The sequence below is a fragment of the Podarcis gaigeae genome (genome assembly GCF_964106915.1).
Source record: "Podarcis gaigeae genome assembly, chromosome: 16".
In the NCBI taxonomy this organism is placed as follows: domain Eukaryota; kingdom Metazoa; phylum Chordata; class Lepidosauria; order Squamata; family Lacertidae; genus Podarcis; species Podarcis gaigeae.
In genome coordinates, this window is record NC_139693.1 from 3,032,322 (window position 1) to 3,051,687 (window position 19,366).

The 19,366-nt window shown below is 48.1% G+C and overlaps 1 protein-coding gene across 2 annotated transcripts in view; it reads right to left on the minus strand.

The window, feature by feature from the left end:
* CGN (cingulin) overlaps positions 1–19,366 on the minus strand; it is a 72,143-nt gene that overhangs the window by 19,238 nt on the left and 33,539 nt on the right. For both annotated transcript variants that reach the window (XM_083715514.1, XM_083715515.1), the window contains exons 7-14: positions 17,843–17,984; positions 16,363–16,575; positions 14,349–14,497; positions 10,712–10,853; positions 9,650–9,862; positions 8,152–8,358; positions 5,459–5,716; positions 217–387 (exon numbers count right to left, since the gene is read on the minus strand). In XM_083715514.1, coding sequence (XP_083571640.1) covers positions 217–387; positions 5,459–5,716; positions 8,152–8,358; positions 9,650–9,862; positions 10,712–10,853; positions 14,349–14,497; positions 16,363–16,575; positions 17,843–17,984 — 1,495 coding nt within the window. The remainder of the gene's footprint in view (positions 1–216; positions 388–5,458; positions 5,717–8,151; positions 8,359–9,649; positions 9,863–10,711; positions 10,854–14,348; positions 14,498–16,362; positions 16,576–17,842; positions 17,985–19,366) is intronic.

Sequence of the window (19,366 nt, forward strand, 5' to 3'; positions counted from 1 at the left end):
CTGCTGAGTCTCATGGAGACCAAAGAAGAGGAGGAAGACAGCCGCGGACAGCTCACCTGGCTGAGACGACTGGTCCTACAGGCCCAGTGTCCACTGCTACCTCTGGGGTCTCGCAGCCCCCTGCTCATTCCACAGCCCCTTCCTTGCATTGTGTTCGCCTCTTGATTTTGAAAGCAGAGAAAAGGGGAGCAGGGCCCTCTTCCCACCCCGTCATACCTCGTCCTGCAACCGCCCCAGGTTGTACTGCATCTTCTCCACCTCGGTGTTCCTCTCCTTGGCCTGCTTCTGGGAGTCTGTGATCTCCTTCCGTGACTTCTCCTTGTATTCCTCCAGCTGAGTCTGCAGCTTGGACAGGGCGCTGTGGGATTCCTGAGCCATCTGATCTAGCTGGAGGAGAGGAGAGGGACTCCAGGTGAAACCTCAAGGAGGGTGTTTTAATCATCATCAACCTTTATTAGGGTCCAGAGACCCAACAAATCGTTACAAAGCAATACACAATTCATACAGCTTACCTCCAGGTTAAACAAGCATTTTGTTCAAGAGCTAGGGATCATTGGTTCTTGCAACCATGTTTTCAGACCAGTTAAGTGACAGATTTTACTTTCTTGGGCTCCATAGTCACTGCAGATGGTGACAGCAGCCACGAAATTAAAAGACTTCTTGGGAGGAAAGCAATGACAAACCTAGACAGCATCTTAAAAAGCAGAGACATCACCTTGCCAACAAAGGTCCGTATAGTTAAAGCTCTGGTTTTCCCAATAGTGATGTATGGAAGCGAGAGCTGGACCGTAAAGAAGGCTGATCGCCGAAGGATTGATGCTTTTGAATTCTGGTGCTGGAGGAGACTCTGGAGAGTCCCATGGACTGCAAGAAGATCAAACCTCTCCATTCTGAAGGAAATCAGCCCTGAGTGCTCACTGGAAGGACAGATCCTGAAGCTGAGGCTCCAAGACTTTGGCCACCTCATGAGAAGAGAAGACTCCCTGGAAAAGAACCTGATGTTGGGAAAGATGGAGGGCGCAAGGAGAAGGGGACGACAGAGGACGAGATGGTGGGACAGTGTTCTCGAAGCTACAAACATGAGTCTGACCAAACTGCGGGAGGCAGTGGAAGACAGGAGTGCCTGGCGTGCTCTGGTCCAGGGGGTCACGAAGAGGCGGACACGACTAAACGACAACTACAGTTAAGTCTGGCTCCAAGGACCAGGAAGACGGTTAACGCCCTTCCCAATTTCCCCCCGTCTCCAAGAAGTGGGAGCTTGGCTGGATCCCCCAATTGACCAGAGCAGGGATGGGGAAGCTCAGCATTTTGCATTTTTAATACATGTTTATCCAGCTGTGGAAGAGCTAAAGCTCAGTGGTAGAGCATCTAAGGTCCTCTCTAACAAATGAAATACAGGGTCTCTGGGCGTCTCTCTGCACAGCCTGACCAAGGTTCTGTGTCTCTTCCTCTCAGGACCAGCGAGGGCCAAGGCATCATCTGCTGGCTGCTCCTGTCATCGCCTTGTCCACCCTCGCGGACCCTGTCACAATCCTGCTGCTCTGTTAAAAGCCCCGCCAGATCACCCGTGTCAGCTCCTTAAACCTCAGCAGAAAATGGGAGCTGGCAGCAAGGGCCTGCTGCCTAATGATCTGGCTGTCTTCTCATGGCCGGCTGGGAGCGAACGTCACCCCCTTCCGCAGTGCTGCGGCAGCCGGCTTTGCAGCAGAGACCCTGAGAGGGAGCTGAATTCAGTCCACGTAGAGCTCTAATGTGAGGCAAGGCAAGGCAGAGACACACCGAGGAATTGGTTTTGCAGGCCTGCCAAAGCTGAGGAGGCCCGTGCCTCGGTGAGGGCGTTGATAGGAGTCCCAAGTAAAGGTAAATGTAAAGGGACCCCTGACCATTAGGTCCAGCCGTGAACGACTCTGGGGTTGCAGTGCTCATCTCGCTTTACTGGCCGAGGGAGCCGGCGTGCAGCTTCCGGGTCATGTGGCCAGTAGGACTAAGCCGCTTCTGGCGAACCAGAGCAGCACACGGAAACACCGTTTACCTTCCCGCCGGAGTGGTACCTATTTATCTACTTGCACTTTGACGTGCTTTCGAACTGCTAGGTTGGCAGGAGCAGGGACCAAGCAACGGGAGCTCACCCCGTCGCGGGGATTCGAACCACCGACCTTCTGATCAGCAAGTCCTAGGTTCTGTGGTTTAACCCACAGCGCCACCCTTAGGAGTCCCAAGTATTCCATGTTTAAAAATATGCAACCATACCTCATGTTGCATCCGCTTCAGGTTGTGTTTTTTCAGGTTGCGGACTGCCGAAACCCGTAAGTACCGAAACCCAGAAGTAATCCGGCAGAAGCACTAGATCGTGCTTTGCGCATGCGCAGAAGCCCTGAATCACAACCCGTGTGTGTGTAGACGTGGGTTGCGAACGTGCATCCCGCATGCATCACGTTCACAACCCGAGCATCCACTGTAAAAGCGATCAAATGAAGGATACCAGGAGGACAGGCAGCTTTAACCCCACTGGGGGACAACCCACTTCGAAGTAATCTGAGCGCAGAGCCTTCTCAAAAAAGGACAGGAGCCAATCAAGAGCATGACAGTTGGCTGGTGAGGTCACGGCCGCTAGCCAGTTGGTGCTCATGAGCGACTGCCATTTGCTTCGATGGGGCCTTCACAGGATAATTTCAAAGTGAACAGGGCTTACTCTTTAAACCATCCTTTTCTACATCTGCCCATGAGGCCTGGTACCCTAGAGACCCTAACTCCGTGGTAGAGGAGTTACATTAGGAAATGTAAATTGAATATTCAGCCACTTATTATTGAGGGGAAGTGCGTGGAACAGGTCTCAGTGTTTCGATTTCTGGGAATGGAGTTGAGAGACGACCTAACCTGGGTAGAAAACAGCAAAGACCTGGTGAAGAGAGCACAGCAGAGGTTATATTTTCTGAGAAGCCTCCGGGAAAACAATCTCTCAAAGGACCTGTTGATGGCATTCTACCATTGCACTGTGGGGAGCGTACTAACTTATGGTCTGTGCGTGTGGTTTGGGAGCTGCACGGCCAGGGAAAAAACAATGCTATCCAGGGTTGTAAAGACTGCGGAGAGAATAATTGGGTGCCCTCTTCCCACCTTAGATCAAATCTATGCTGCCAGGTGCCATAAGAAAGCGGCAGAGATAGCACATGATAGTACGCACCCCGGAAACGATCTCTTTCAGCTTCTGCCTTCTGGAAGAAGGTCCAGGGTTATAAAGGCCAGGACTAGCCGCCTGAAAAACAGTTTCTACGCTAATGCAATTCTGGTTCTAAATGCAGCATAAGGGGTCTCTGTAGTATAGTGTATTTTAAAATGGGGTTTTAGAGTTTTTTAGGGGATTTTGAATGTTTTATGTAGTTTTATGTAGTTTTTAGGTAGTTTTATGTAGTTTTTAGGTAGTTTTATGTAGTTTTTAGGTAGTTTTATGTAGTTTTTCAATTTCATTGTTCCGCAAGGGACAATGACAATAAAGATATCGTATCGTATTGAGTATCTGCTTTGGACAAAGAAGGGTCCTGGCACAATTTTCCATGCAGGGATGGGAACATCCCTTCCCTGCAGCCCTGGAGATCTGCTGCCAGCCAGTGCTGACAACATTGAACTAGCTGGGCAATGGTCTGAGAATGAGAATTAGGCAGCTTCCATAAACAGGATGTTAAATTGTTTTTATACGCAACAACAGCGGCAAGAGTATTGTTAGCCCAGAAATGGAAGCAAGAAGAAATTCCGACGAAAGAAGAATGGCAGACAAAAATAATGGACTACGCAGAATTGGATAAAATGACAGGAAGAATTCAAAACCTGCGGGACCAGAGATTCACAGAAGATTGGAAGAAATATACGAACTCTTTGAAGAGCAACTGTAATCAACAAATTACGCTAGTAGGACTACAAGATGTTTTGTAAGGAGGAATATACGAACCATTGCAAAGAAGAGAAAGAAGGGAGATATTAGTTATGAGATTTAAATGTAATAGTGAAAGTAAGAAATGTATATTAAGTGAATAAATTGGAAAATTTTCAGATGTGGTTGATGGAAGTAAAAAAAACTGTTTAAGATGTAAAAGTACAGTCATACCTCAGGTTACTTCAGGATGAGCATTTCCAAGTTACGCTCCGCGGAGACCCAGAAGTATCGGAGCGCATTACTTCCGGGTTTCGCCGCTCGCACATGCGCAGATGGTTCAAAATGGTGTCATGCGCATGCACTGAAGCGGCAAAACGTGACCCGCGCACGCGCAGTCGTGTCTTACATTCTACTTAGGATGCAAACGGGGCTCCGGACTGGATCCCGTTCGCATCCAGAGGTACCACTGGGTTGAAAATGATATGTTAAAAAAAACTAATAAAAAGAGAGAATTAGGCAGCTTCCAGCAGGACCTCTACAAAAATAAAAAAAGGGCAGCAGAACTTAAGAAGAGCCAATGGCCCGTCTGGTCCAGCTCCTGTTCTCACAGTAGCCAACCAGATGCCCCCAACGGAAACCCACAAGAGGGATCTGAGCGTGGGAACAACGCTCCCCTCCGGCAGATTCCAGCAACTGGGATTCACAATGGGCTTCCATCCGTGGAGGCAGCGCGAAGCCATCGTGGCCAAGAGCCACTGGTATCTCTCTCCTGCTCCATGGATGTCTCTCATCCTCTTTTAAAGCCAGCCACGAAATTAAAAGACGCCTGCTTCTTGGGAGAAAAGCAATGACAAACCTAGACAGCATCTTAAAAAGCAGAGACATCACCTTGCCAACAAAGGTCCGTATAGTCAAAGCCATGGTTTTCCCAGTAGTGATGTATGGAAGTGAGAGCTGGACCATCAAGAAGGCTGATCGCTGAAGAATGGATGCTTTTGAATTCTGGTGCTGGAGGAGACTCTGGAGAGTCCCATGGACTGCAAGAAGATCCAACCTCTCCATTCTGAAGGAAATCAACCCTGAGTGTTCACTGGAAGGACAGATCCTGAAGCTGAGGCTCCAAGACTTTGGCCATCTCATGAGAAGAGAAGACTCCCTGGAAAAGACCCTGATGCTGGGAAAGATGGAGGGCACAAGGAGAAGGGGACGACAGAGGACGAGATGGTGGGACAGTGTTCTTGAAGCTACCAGCATGAGTTTGACCAAACTGCGGGAGGCAGTGGAAGACACGAGTGCCTGGCGTGCTCTGGTCCAGGGGGTCACGAAGAGGCGGACACAACTAAATGACTAAATACAAGGTTAGTGGGCTTCATTGCCTCCTGCAGAAAGGAGTTCCACAGATTAACAACAAGCTGCATGAAGTCACCCTTCCTTTCACCAGCTCCAAATCTTCCAACGTTCAGCTTCCCTGAATGCCCATGAGCTCTAGTCTTAGGAGGGAGAAAACCAACTCTCCATGCCATGAATAATTTTTATAGACGCTTGCTGGTTAATTAGCAGCGGCCAGCCAGCCCGGGGGGCACCCACCTCCTTCGTCAGCTTCCCGATGCTCTTGTCCAGCAGGCGCTTCTCCTCCTCCAGCTCGGTCTTGGCGCGCTTGAGCTGCTCCTTCTGCGCCAGCTCCTCGTGGAGAGAGGCGCTCAGGTCCTGGTGCTCCCGGGAGAGTCGGTTGAGGCTCCTCTGGGCGTCTTCCAGCCGGCTCTCCAGAGACCGCTTCACCAGAAGCAGCTCCTGTTCCTGGTCGGTGGCGTCCCCCAGAGACTCCTCCATCTGCTTGCGGTCGGACTGGGAACAGGGGGACAACAGTGCAGGAACTCGCGTCAAAAAAGGGAGACGGCAGTAGTACATAGAGCAAGAGATCTGCAGCTGCTCCTTCAAGTCCCTATTCCTTAAGAACGCAGGCACTTCGGATCGGTCCCCATTCACCTACAGTTTAAGGCAGACTTTCTCAACCTTGGGTTCTCGGGTGTTGTTGGACTACCACTCCCATCATCCTGGATTGCTGCCCCTGCTGGCTATGGACGATGGGAATTGTATTTCCCCCCCCAATAAATTTTTATTATTTTATTAATGCAGTTTTATACAATACAGTGGTACCTCCGGTTAAGTACTTAATTCGTTCCGGAGGTCTGTACTTAATCTGAAACTGTTCTTAACCTGAAGCACCACTTTAGCTAATGGGGCCTCCTGCTGCCACTGCTGCGCCGCTGGAGCACGATTTCTGTTCTTATCCTGAAGCAAAGTTCTTAACCTGAAGCATTATTTCTGGGTTAGTGGAGTGTGTAACCTGAAGCGTATGTAACCTGAAGCGTATGCAACCCAAGGTACCACTGTACATCAAACCACATATATACTCTTAGCTCTGTTGAGCTTGTGGCTTCCCTCCTTCCCTTCACCATGCATCCCTTATTCTTTTAAATCGCGTATTTTAATACTAAACCTCTTTATCTTTACACTGTAGGAGTTATTTCAATCCTGCCAGTGTTTTCAGAGTTTTACAATTATCCTTTAAATGCACCATAAATTTACTCCAACTTTCCTGGAATCTCTGATCGTCCTGATCCCGAATCCTGGACGATAGGAATTGTAGTCCAACAACATCTGAGAACCCAAAGTTCAGAAAGCCCGGTGCCTTGGTTGTCAAACGAATTGGCTCCCCAACAAATCGGCTCCCCCAACACTGCAAACCTGGAAGTGAGTGTTCCAGTTTGCGAATTTTTTTTTGGAAGCCGAACTTCCAAGGAGCTCCTGCAGCCAATCGGAAGCCGCGCCTTGGTTTTCGAACGGTTCCAGGAGTCAAACAGACTCCTGGAACGGATTAAATTTGACAACCAAGGTACCACTGTAATAGTCAGCCTGGATAGGTCTGACGGTTAGGCAGGGGTCAGCAAACTTTTTCAGCAGGGGGCCGGTCCACTGTCCCTCAGACCTTGTGGGGGGCCGGACTATATTTTTTTGGGGGGAAATGAATGAATTCCTATGTCCCACAAATAACCCAGAGATGCATTTCAAATAAAAGGACACATTCTACTCCTGATTCCCAGACCTTCCACGGGCCGGATTTAGAAGGCGATTGGGTCAGAACCGGCCCCCGGGCCTTAGTTTGCCTACCCATGGGTTAGAGCACAGTGCTGGTAATGCCAATGTTGCAAGTTCAGTCCCCGTATTATTTTTATTATTTTTATTTACTGAATTTATATACCGCCCTATAACCAGAGGTTCCCAGGGCAGTTCACAAAACACAATAAAAAAATAAAACCCCATATGGGACAGCTTCATATTCCTGCACTGCAGGGGGCTGGACGAGATGGGCAGCTTTCGGCAAAATATAAAAGCAGAATAAAACACCAAACATTAAGAACTTCCCTATACGGGGCTACCTTCAGGTGTCTTGCAGTGGTCCTATAGTTATTTATCTGTTTGACATCTGATGGCCCCCCTTTTGCAGGGCTCTGCACCGGGGCTAAGCAAACTGGCCGCCAAGGGTTCAGTGATGGAAAACTTTTGTCTGGGTTGGGATACAGTTCCCCGCCACGGTGGGAAAATAAAGAGGCTCTCCCTTGTGATCTTCTCCCGCACCCCCAAAAGGAAAGGTACCTCACGAGGCTCCAAAAATAACAGATTGGCAAATCAAATTACAGGAATTGGTGGAGACGGCTCAACTGACTAGTAAACTCAGAGGAAACTCAAAGCAAAAGTTTGCAGAAAAAATGGGTTGGTTATAGAAGATATGTTCAAAAATATAATAATAGTTTTGACTCCATGCTAGCATTCGAGTGATAAAGGAACTAAAAGGAGGTGGATAACAATTAAGGATTTATTATGTTTTCAGAATGTATGAGAAAAATTATACAGAAAGGTTTATTGTTTTGTGTACATTCAAATGTAAGATAAAACATATGCAAAGGGACTTGACAGGAAGTCAAAGTTGAAGAAAAGATTTTGGAAGATATAAGGGGGAAAAGTATTTACTTTCATTATTATCATGTTGTGTGTGGGTGTGGGTGTGTGGGTGTCTGCACATATGTGTGTTGTTGTATGCAATGTTTGGGAGGAAATAAGACGGTAAATAACAATTAACAAACCAAATATTGATGTATGTAATTTGTATTTCTTAATTATATTTAGTGGTAGTATGGCTGTACTGTTTTTTGTAACATAAAATCATTCAATAAAAATTATTGAAAAAAAGAAAAGAAAAGAAAAGAAAGAAAAGGTACCTCCAGTTTGGCAATCTTCTCCTTCAGCCTGGCCTCGGTCCCCTGCCAGTTGTCTGCAAAGTGCCGGTATTCCTTGAGCTGAGTCTCCAGGCCAAGGATTTTCCGCCGAAGGTCGTCGTTCTCCTCCTGCGTCTCCCTCAGGGTGGACTCCACCGCCTTCTTCATCTGCTCGGTCGCCTCCTTCTCACCTTCCAATGAGGACTTTACCTGATGGTGGTGGGACGAAGGAAAGAGACATTAAATATTAACAATAAAAAAGAGTTAGGCATTTAAGTTTTTTATTTGTAGTTTTCAAATTTATACATTTCATTGATTTTACAATCCATTCAACGTTTCAAAATTTGACCTCCTTCCCTCTATTTCTGTGGTTCCTTAAATTGATTTTTTCATATCTTCTGCATATGCAAACTCATGCTGCATTTCCAAGCTCTACGTCTCTTTTAAATCAGAACCAGTGAAGGCGGTGAAGGTCCTGTGTGAGTGCCTGGAGGTGGTTGGAGGATGGATGGCGGCTAACAGATTGAGGTTGAATCCTGACAAGACAGAAGGACTGTTTTGGGGGGACAGGAGGCGGGCAGGTGTGGAGGATTCCCTGGTCCTGAATGGGGTAACTGTGCCCCTGAAGGACCAGGGGCGCAGCCTGGGAGTCATTTTGGAGTCCCTGCAATTGACCTGCAATTCTGTGTCCAGGGCAGCTGTCTACCAGCTCCATCTGGTACACAGGATGAGACCTTACCTGCCTGCGGAGTGCCTCGCCAGAGTGGTGCATGCTCTAGTTATCTCCCGCTTGGACTACTGCAATGCGCTCTACGTGGGGCTACCTTTGAAGGTGACCCGGAAACTACAACTAATCCAGAATGCCGCAGCTAGACTGGGGACTGGGAGTGGCCGCCGGGACGGGACTACATAACACCGGTCCTGAGAGATCTGCATTGGCTCCTAGTACGTTTCCAAGCACAATTCAAAGTGTTGGTGCTGACCTTGAAAGCCCTAAATGGCCTCGGTCTAGTATACCTGAAGGAGCGTCTCCACCCCCATCGTTCTGCCCGGACACTGAGGTCCAGCACCAAGGGCCTTCTGGCGGTTCCCTCATTGTGAGAAGTGAGGTTATAGGGAACAAGGCAGAGGGCCTTCTCGGTGGTGGCGCCCGCCCTGTGGAACGCCCTCCCACCAGGTGTCAAGGAAATAGGCAGCTATCTTATCTTTAAAAGACATCTGAAGGAGGCCCTGTTTAGGGAAGTTTTTAATATATAATGCTGCATTGTTTTTAATACCTGGCCCTGGTGGAGGATAGTCTGACTTCCTTAGGGATGGTCTTATGTGACGGGTGGGGGGAGCTGGGCCCAGATGGGCAGGATGGATGCGCCACCCCATGCCCAAGGACCAACTTCAACAGGGGGGTGGGGTCAGCCGCGTGTCAATCATCTGACATCACCGGGCACGGAGCTGATTGCCAAGACACACACACACCCCGGCAAAAAACCCCAGGGATCCTTGCCTTGAAGGCCTCTTCATAATCCTTCTGTAGCTGGTGGACGTTCTGCTGGAACTGCTGCTTCAGCTCAGCCATTTCCTGGTCGTGGCCGCCCACTTCGTCCTCCAAAGCCTCTTTCAGGGTCAGCAGCTCCCTCTCCCGCTGGCGAAGGAGGTCGTCTTGGGCTTGCTTGGACAACGTCAAGTCTCTCAGCTGATCTCGGACCTCACGCAGCTCCTGCCGGGATGAGGGAAAAGGAGAGAATTAGAAAGCCATGAACACACACACACAAATCCACAGAGCCTAGCAAGCATCCATCGTGGAAGGAAAGAGTTTGCGCTACAAGAGATCGGTATGACCATTAAATTAATAAATACAGTGGTACCTCGGGTTACATACGCTTCAGGTTACATACGCTTCAGGTTACAGACTCCGCTAACCCAGAAATAGTACCTCAGGTTAAGAACTTTGCTTCAGGATGAGAACAGAAATCGTGCTCCAGCGGCGCAGCAGGAGGCCCCATTAGCTAAAGTGGTGCTTCAGGTTAAGAACAGCTTCAGGTTAAGAACGGACCTCCAGAACGAATTAAGTATGTAACCAGAGGCACCACTGTAATAGGTAAAGGTAAAGGGACCCCTGACCATTAGGTCTAGTCACGGACGACTCTGGGGTTGTGGCGCTCATCTCACTTTATTGGCCGAGGGAGCCGGCGTACAGCTTCCGGGTCATGTGGCCAGCATGACCAGAGCAGATAACGGAAACGCTGTTTACCTTCCTGCCAGAGTGGTACCTATTTATCTACTTGCACTTTGATCTGCTTTCGAACTGCTAGGTTGTCAGGAGCAGGGACTGAGCAACAGGAGCTCACCCCGTCACAGGGATTCGAACCGCCAACCTTCTGATCGGCAAGCCCTAGGCTCTGTGGTTTAGACCACAGCGCTAGAGTGAAACAAAAAGCTTCTGTGATTAGCCCCGCCTCCTTCTGCCCCTGGCCCCGCCCACAGAACCTTTGAACATTCCCCATAAGCCCACCCACTCTGCTGCAAACCAGAGTCTGCCCTAGGAACCCCCGTGAACCAAGCGCACCTTTCTGAGGGCGCTGGCCTCTCCGGAATCGCCAGCGCCATTCCGGGCCTGATCCGCTTCCTGCCGCACGGCCGCGAAACGCTCCCTCAGCTCCTTCAGCTCCTCCTCAAAGTCCTCGCGTTCCACCTTCACCTGCAACAGCCTGGAGACGGTCAAAGGAAGGAGAGCCAGAAAAAGGAGGCATTTAATTGCGATTTGCTAAATTCACACCCGCCCTTCCGCTAAAGGCGAGGTAAGTGAAACATCTAAAATGGGAGTTCTCCACCTGTGGGTCCCCAGATGTTGTTGGACTACAACTCCCATCATTCCTGAGCTCTGGCCTTGCTAGCTAGGGGTGATGGGAGTTGTAGTCCAACAACATCTGGAGACCCACAGGTTGAGAAAGGCTGATCTAAAAGCTTCTAGGACAGATCCTAGAATCCTAGAGTTGGAAGAGACCACCAGGGCCATCGAGTCCAACCCCCTGCCAAGCAGGAAACACCATCAGAGCACTCCTGACATCTGGTTGTCAAGCCTCTGCTTAAAGACCTCCAAAGAAGGAGACTCCACCACACTCCTGGGCAGCAAATTCCACTGTCGAACAGCTCTTACTGTCAGGAAGTTCTTCCTAATGTTTAGGTGGAATCTTCTTTCTTGTAGTTTGGATCCATTGCTCCGTGTCCGCTTCTCTGGAGCAGCAGAAAACAACCTTTCTCCCTCCTCTATGTGACATCCTTTTATATATTGGAACATGGCTACCATATCACCCCTTAACCTCCTCTTCCTATGTTCCTATGGGGGGCAGTGAGATCACCTAGGACAGCGGTTCTCAGAGGGGGCGCTGTGCCACACTGGCGTGGCAGGAAATGGCGGCAAGTGTGGCAGGAAGAGTCAAGGGCAATCAAGGAAACATTTAAACCTACTTTACCCCTGTAAATTTCGCAAAGATTTATCACAATAGTGACAATCTATGCTGGAAATGTAAAGAAAAAGAAGGTACCTTTTATCATATGTGGTGGACCTGCCCCAAGGTGAAAGACTTCTGGGAGAAGATTTATAATGAATTGAAAAAAATGTTGACATATACATTTATTAAGAAACCAGAGGCCTTTCTTCTTGGAATAACAGGTTTGGAATTGCCCAAGAAAGATGTGAGACTGTTTTTGTATGCCACAACTGCAGCAAGAATTTTGTTAGCTAAGAATTGGAAAACACAAGAAGTTCCAACAGTGGAAGAATGGCAGATGAAGATGATGGATTTTTCAGAGCTAGCCGACCTGACCAGAAGAGTCCGCGACCAGAAATAGGAGGAGTACCAGGAGGAATGGATGAAATTCAAAGATTATTTAGTTAAATATGTTAAGATAATTTAATTGGAAAAGCTTGTAATTATCAGATAGGCTTAGGATTTAAGTATGTAATGTTAGGAATTAATATGTTTAAAGCTAAAACAGAAAGAAAGAAAGCTGTTAAGTGATTAAGTTAACTTTATGAGAAAATTGGTTTTGGAAAACTGTTAAAATGATATACACTGAAATTCAACTAGGGGGATTCGAGGAAGTCTCTTAACAATGTCACTAAGAATACAGCTGAGATTTATGTTTGTTTGTTTAATTTTTTTAAAAAACAATAAAAAAATTGGAAAAAACCAAGGAAACATTTAAACCTTTCAGTGTGGTGTAGTATCAAAATATTTAGGTGTTTTTTTTAATTTGCAGAATATGGATAGATATTCAAAAGCATTGGCTATCCTCCCAGAGTTCTCCAAGACATATTGTTTCGAAAAGGGGTTTTCAACTCTGACAAATACCAAAGGTCAGAAAAGACAAAGGGTTCTTTGTGTTGATGAGGAGATGAAAGTTTCTCTGTCTCAAATTAGACCTCATACAAATGAAATCTCGGCCAAAACAAGCACACACCTCTCACTGAGCTTGCATGCATACTTCAGGTACATAAGTCAGAGGCTCGTTTATATTTCGGGAATTATATTTCGTGCTTTTATGTAGCTGTGCCGTTTATACTTTCTGCATGCCCCATGAGCATACTATAAAGTCACTGTATTCTATGTCAGAAATCAAGCGCTGCGAGGAGTTTTAGCTTTGGTTTTCCAACCTGTTTCTTATCGATTAAAAACAAGAACCACCACATCAGTTTGGCACCAGCAATTTTTTCTTCTGGAAGTGTGGTCCAGAGGAAAAAGTTTGAGAACCACTGACCTAGGCGGAGGAAGCGGGGGGGGGGTGACTTTGGAAAACAGGGGCCTCTAGATCAAGTTCACCTGTTTGGTTGAATTAAACTAAATCGTTTTAATTGGATTTTGTATCCCATTAATTCTTTTGAATGTTTTTTTTAAAAAAATTAATTTAATTTAATTTAATTTAATTTCCATGCTTATTACATACAAAAAAAAGGGAACAATATTGAAAAAGGCATACAACTTAAGAGGGGAGGAAAAGGAAATAAAATGAAATTTACACAATCTGTTATTAAGTTAAAAATTATGACAAAAATTTGTGGTTGCAATTTCATGTTACAATAAAAGTAAAAAAAATCCCATTATCTTTCATACCCGACTTCCCATTTATTCCTTAATTCTTTTTACATAAATTGAGTGCCGTATCAAAATACTTTTTTAAAAATTCTTTTGAATGTTACTGTGTTACTGTCTTCCTCAGTGGGTCACGGAAAGCCCTATTCAGAAGAATCCTTTTACATGTGATAGGGCAGGGGCATTGCGGATGAGTTTATGAAACCAAGGGGGCAGTGGGACCCCCCCCAAAAATGTGGAAAGCGCTGTCGCCCTCGCTACAGAAGCCTAAAAGGCTGAGGCACTATATGTGGAGCACTTGTCCCAAGGAGAAAGACTTCCGGGAAAAGATTTATAATGAATTGAAAAAATTGTTGAAATATACATTTACTAAGAAACCAGAGGCCTTTCTACTTGGAATAATAGGTTTGGAATTGCCCAAGAAAGATGTTAGATTGTTTTTGTATGCCACATCTGCAGCTATAATCTTGCTGGCCAAAAACTGGAAATCACAAAAAGTACCAACAGTGGAGGAATGGCAGATGAAGATGATGTATTTTTTGGAGCTAGCCGACCTGACCGGAAGAGTCCGCAACCAGAAGGAGGAGGAGAACCAAGAGGAACGGAAGAAATTTAAGGATTAATTAGGTAAATATGTTAAGATAATTTAAACAGAATTACTTGCGAGTATCTGATTGGCCTATGATTTAAATATGTGATGTTGTAGAATACTATGGTTAAAAGTTAAAATATAAGAAAGAAAGATGTTAATAGATTAAGTAAATGTTATGTGAACTCAGTTTTGGAAAATTGCTACAGTGATTTATATGGAAACTCAGCCGGGGCGATTAAAGGAAGTCACTTAATAATGATAACAAAAGTGGAATTTTTAGTCAGGATATATGTGTGTTTGTTTGTTTGGTGTTTCCTTTTTTATGTTTGTGGATATATTTGTTATAAATTTGGGGAAATGTAATTAATTTTTTTTGGAAAAAAATAAAGGGCTGAGGCCCTGAGAAAATCGCAGGACACACCAGCGACCCACACGCTGCCTTGCGCATAAAAATAAATTGGCTCAATTTTTAAAGATTTGGGGAGGAATCGAGGGACGGCGGGGACGGGACAACTCACTCCTGTTTGGTGCTTCGCAGCTCATCCTTGTTCTTCTGGAACATCTCCTTCCAATGGGCGGCCTCCTCGCCGCTCTCCTGCAACTCCCTCTGGAGATTTCTCACCACAGTGTTGATCTTCTGCCTCTCCGACTCCAGGCTGGCCTGATCCTGGCAAGAGACGAGGAGAAGCAAAGCTACGATTTCCCCCACATGCAAAAGCAGGCTGGCACTTGAACCTTGCGGCAGAAGGCAGCGTCGTCTAGCAAGCCCAAAGTCGGCAGGATAGCTTGGACGGCGCATGTGTGTGCTATGCGCAGCTCTGGATTCAAACAGATGAGGCAGCGGGCCGGGTGATCAGGAAGCATGACGCCTGCTGCTATTCTGCCTAATGGTAGGGCTGGCCCTGTTTGTCAGCGACGACTGGTGTCGGGAAGATGATTCTGGGGCACCTAGAATACTTGCTGTCTCATTCTGCCTAATGGCAGGGCCGGCCCCCAGATGAAATCTTATGTCTGTAAGTGGTGAACAGGGTCATGGCGATGATTCTTGGACGTAAAGGATGTTTTGACGTCTCCCTCTGCCTAATGGTAGGACCAGTCGCCAGACAAGATGTCAAGTTACCGTATTTTTCGCTCCATAGGGCGCACCAAGTTTTCAGAGGGGAAAATCAAGGAAAAAATATTATTCCCCCCCCCCCCAGCTCTGGGAGCAGCGGACAGGCTGCACGCAGCCTGTGTGCTTCTCCCAGACCTTCTCCCTGCTTTTGCGGGAGGTGGGGGAATTCAGTCCCTTGTCCTTCCTCGGGGAAAAGCCCCCAAGAGCGGTGCGCTCTTTAAAGGGTGCGCGGCTCTTGAGGGCTTTTCTACCAGGTGGGAGAAGGGACTGATGAGGCCAGTCAGTCCCTTCTCCCTCCTGGGGAAAAGCCCGCAAGAGCCGCACGGAGCTTGTGTGCGGCTCTTGGGGGCTTTCCCCACCTGCCTCCCCCCTGCATTCGCTCCATAGGACGCACACACATTTCCCCTTGCTTTTTAGGAGGGAAAAAGTGCGCCCTATAGAGCAAAAAATACGGTAAGAAGTGACCTGGATCAGCACAATGGTCCGTGGGCTATAAGAGACGGATCCGCTGTGGCATGTGTTTCTAACACAATGCCTTATCTTCAACTCTGACCAAATGGCTCTGACTGGTAGCAGCTCTGCAGGGTTGCAGATGGAATAAATAATAATAATAATTTATTTATTCCCCACCCATCTGGCTGAGTTTCCCCAGCCACTCTGGGCAGCTCCCAATCAAGGGTTAAAAACAATAAAGCATCAAATATTAAAAACTTCCCTAAACAGGGCTGCCTTCAGATGTCTTTTAAAGAGAAGATAGTTGCTTACAATGGTGCCTCGCAAGATGAAATTAATTTGTTCTGCGAGTTGTTTCGTCTTGCGATTTTTTCGTCTTGCGAAGCGCGGATTCCCTGGGTATTAATGGTTTTAAGAAAAAGGAAACAAACTCGCAAGACGTTTCGTCTTGCGAAGCAAGCCCATAGGGAAAATCGTCTTGCGAAGCAACTCAAAAAACGAAAAACCCTTTCGTCTTGCGCGTTTTTCTTATTACGAGGCATTCGTCTTGCGAGGTACCACTGTATTTCCTTCACATTTGATGGTAGGGTGTTCCACAGGGCGGGTGCCACTACCGAGAAGGCCCTCTGCCTGGTTCCCTGTAACCTCCCTCACTTCTCGCAATGAGGGAACCGCCAGAAGGCCCTCGGTGCTGGATCTCAGTGTCTGGGCAGAACGATGTGGAGAGTTCACGTAAAAGCCGACATGAGGGTCTATGTCTTGCCACCGAGACTGTGGGTGAGGGCCCATGACCTGCCTGGTATCCCTGCACACAGAAAACTAGCATGTCAGGGAGAGGACAGGCCTCTTATCCCTGATGTGCTAGATTTCTAAGTGCGAGGGGCTTCGTTCTCATTCACAGAAAGAAAGCCATCTACGTGGGTCTCCCATCTGCAACTGGAGATGGTCAAGCCCAACAGGCTCACCTGCGACACGTCCTCCATGTTACGCCGGAGCTGCTCCATGTCGTGCTGGTACTCCTGCCGCACCCGGTCCAGCTCCCAGTCGTGACTGGCCACCTCCTCCTTCAGGGCCCCCTTCAGGGCTGTCAGCTCCCTCTCCCGCTGGCGCAGGTGGTCCTCCAGCTTCTGCCGGGCCCTCAGAACCTCCTCCAGCTCCTCTCTGGTCTCCAGCAGCTCCTGGGGAAACAGGGCAGAACTGGCTCTCACCCCATCGGCTCAGCCTTGGCAGGCCGGCTCCATCAGGCACTTTCTGGCACTGAATTGGGTTTAGAACTTGAGCTTTTCCTCTTCCCTCCATGTCCCCTTTTCCTTGTGTGTTGTGGTTGTTGAGTGGTGGTGGTTGTTTTTAAGATTATAAGTTTGATTATAAGGGACCGTCAAACATAAGCCACTCTGCTAGCCATTTTGGACGAAGAGCAAGGATAAAAAGGTAAAGGGACCCCTGACCATTAGGTCCAGTCGTGGCCGACTCTGGGGTTGCGGCACTTATCTCACTTTACTGGCCGAGGGAGCCGGCATACAGCTTCTGGGTCATGTGGCCAGCAGGACTAAGCCGCTTCTGGCGAACCAGAGCAGCGCACAGAAACACCGTTTACCTTCCCGCCGGAGTGGTACCTTTTTATCTACTTGTACTTGACGTGCTTCCAAACTGCTAGGTTGGCAGGAGCAGGGACCGAGCAACGGGAGCTCACCCCGTCGTGGGAATTCAAACTGCCAACCTTCAGCAAGTCCTAGGCTCTGTGGTTTAACCCACCGCGCCACCCGCGTCCCATGAAGAGCAAGGGTACAAATGCTCTAAATAAGCAAATAAATAATTTGCAAAACAAAGCTTGGAGTTTTTCTTAGAACAGGGGTGAGCAACGTCAGGCACAGATTATCTGTCTGGCCCTCAGGAATCTCCCCAGACCACATCCCATTTCATCCTCACAAACAACACTGTGAAATAGGTTAGGGCAAAATACAATGATTGGTCCAAGATCACGCCGAAGCGAGCTTCATGGCTGAGTAGGGATTTGAACTCTGGTCTCCCAGGCCTGGGGGAACCTTTTGCCCCCCAGATGCTCACCAACTACAACTCCCATCAGCCGCTGCAACATCTGGAGGGCCAAAGATCCCCCACACCCGGCCCTTGTCCAACACTCTTAACCACAAAAGTGGTTTTGCTTATCTTCCTATAGACATAGAAATGTAAGGCTGTCGTCATGCAGGAAGAGCTGTTCGATCATGGAATGGACTCTCTCGGAACACGGTGAACTCTCCTATGCTGGAAGTTTTAAATCCAAAATTGGGAGGAGGGGCACCTGTCAGAAATTATTGAGCTGCGATTCCTGCATTGCAGGGGGTCAGACTAGATGATCCCCAAGAACCCTTACACCCCTACAACTCTGATTCTATTACAGGAGCACGTTGCGGAGCTACGCAGAGACTCCATGGAGCCACTTACTTTCAGCAAAGCATCCCTGTCTGGAGAGTCTCCCATCGGCTCCCGGAAGCGGTCCAGCTCCTCCTGCATCTCCATGAGCTGGTCTTCCAAGGCGGCCAACTTGGCTTCTGTCTCTTCCTTGATGGTTTTCATGTCCTTCAGCCTTAAGAATCAGGAAGGAGGAAAGAGAAGGGGGTGGGAGTTCATCTTAACTGTGCCGGGTAGGGCTAGAGGCATCAATAATAATAATAATAATAATAATAATAATTTATTTATATCCCGCCCTCCCCAGCCGAAGCCAGGCTCAGAGCAGCTAACAACAATAAAAGTAACACAGCATTCTAAAATCAATTCTTTCTAAAATCAATTCAGAATCAAATTGATGGCAACCATTGGGCTAGAGTTCTGTAAGGATTACCAAAGGAGGGGGTCAGACTGTGCCTTGGCCAAAGGCCTGGAGGAACAGCTCTGTCTTGCAAGTCCTGCGGAAAGATGTCAAGTCCCGCAGGGCCCTAGTCTCTTGTGACAGAGCATTCCACCAAGTCGGGGCCACAACCGAAAAAGCCCTGGTTGAGGCCAGCCTAACTTCCCTGTGGCCCAGGACCTCCAAGATGTTTTTGTTTGAAGACCGTAAGGTCCTCCATGGGACACACCAGGAGACGCAGTCCCATAGGTACATGGGTAACTATCAGACTTTGAAAAGCCGGCATGACTTGATCAAGTTCAATTTTGTCGAATCAATTTCGCCAAACAGTTTTCATCGGATCGCAACTCATTGCTATTTTTGAACTTGATTGTGTTGTTGTTGTTATTGTTCATCTTCCTTAGTGGGATGAGCAAGCCGCTAGTCTGAATAATGCTTTTTGTAGGGTTGGGGACTACTGGAGTAGAGGATTAAATCAAAGTCTTTCTGCTGTGTCCTTGCCTACAAAGTTTATTCACCCCGTGAGCCTGCAATACAAGTGTCACGAGACACAGGCGAGTGATGGCCTGGGACTCGGACTCGGAGCCAGAGGAGTCTCAGTCTGCACCGGATCCTTTGCCTCACGCGGCGTCTGAACCAAGTCTGGGGCCTGATCCTGAAGAGCCCCAGTCTGCGCAGGTTCCCCTGCAACAAGCACCAGCTGGGCCGAGTCCGGGGCCTGAGCCTGCCCTGGCTCCAGATTCGGGGATTCCCTCGTTGCCTCCAGCTGGGCCATCACTTACAGCTGCTCCACTACCGGTTGGGTCAGGAGAGGCTGAGGCAGCCTCTGGGTCTAGTAACCCACCGACGTCTCCCGAGCTGCAGAGACTCAGGTCTGAGAGAAGGAGAGACCTGAGTACTCGCAGGAGGAGTGCTCGCCTTCGGGAGAAACAAGGTGGTGCGTCGCCAAGGGATCAGGACCCGCCGTTACCCCGACAGAGATAAAAGGCTGTCGGACCTTGCCCCAGGTTCTGGGAGCAACGTTGCTGTTTGCCAGAACCTGCCTGTGATCCTGTGGCTGAACTTGCCTGGTTTTCTGCCTCGTGTCCTGTTGGACTGACTCCTCGCGGAACCCTTGGATT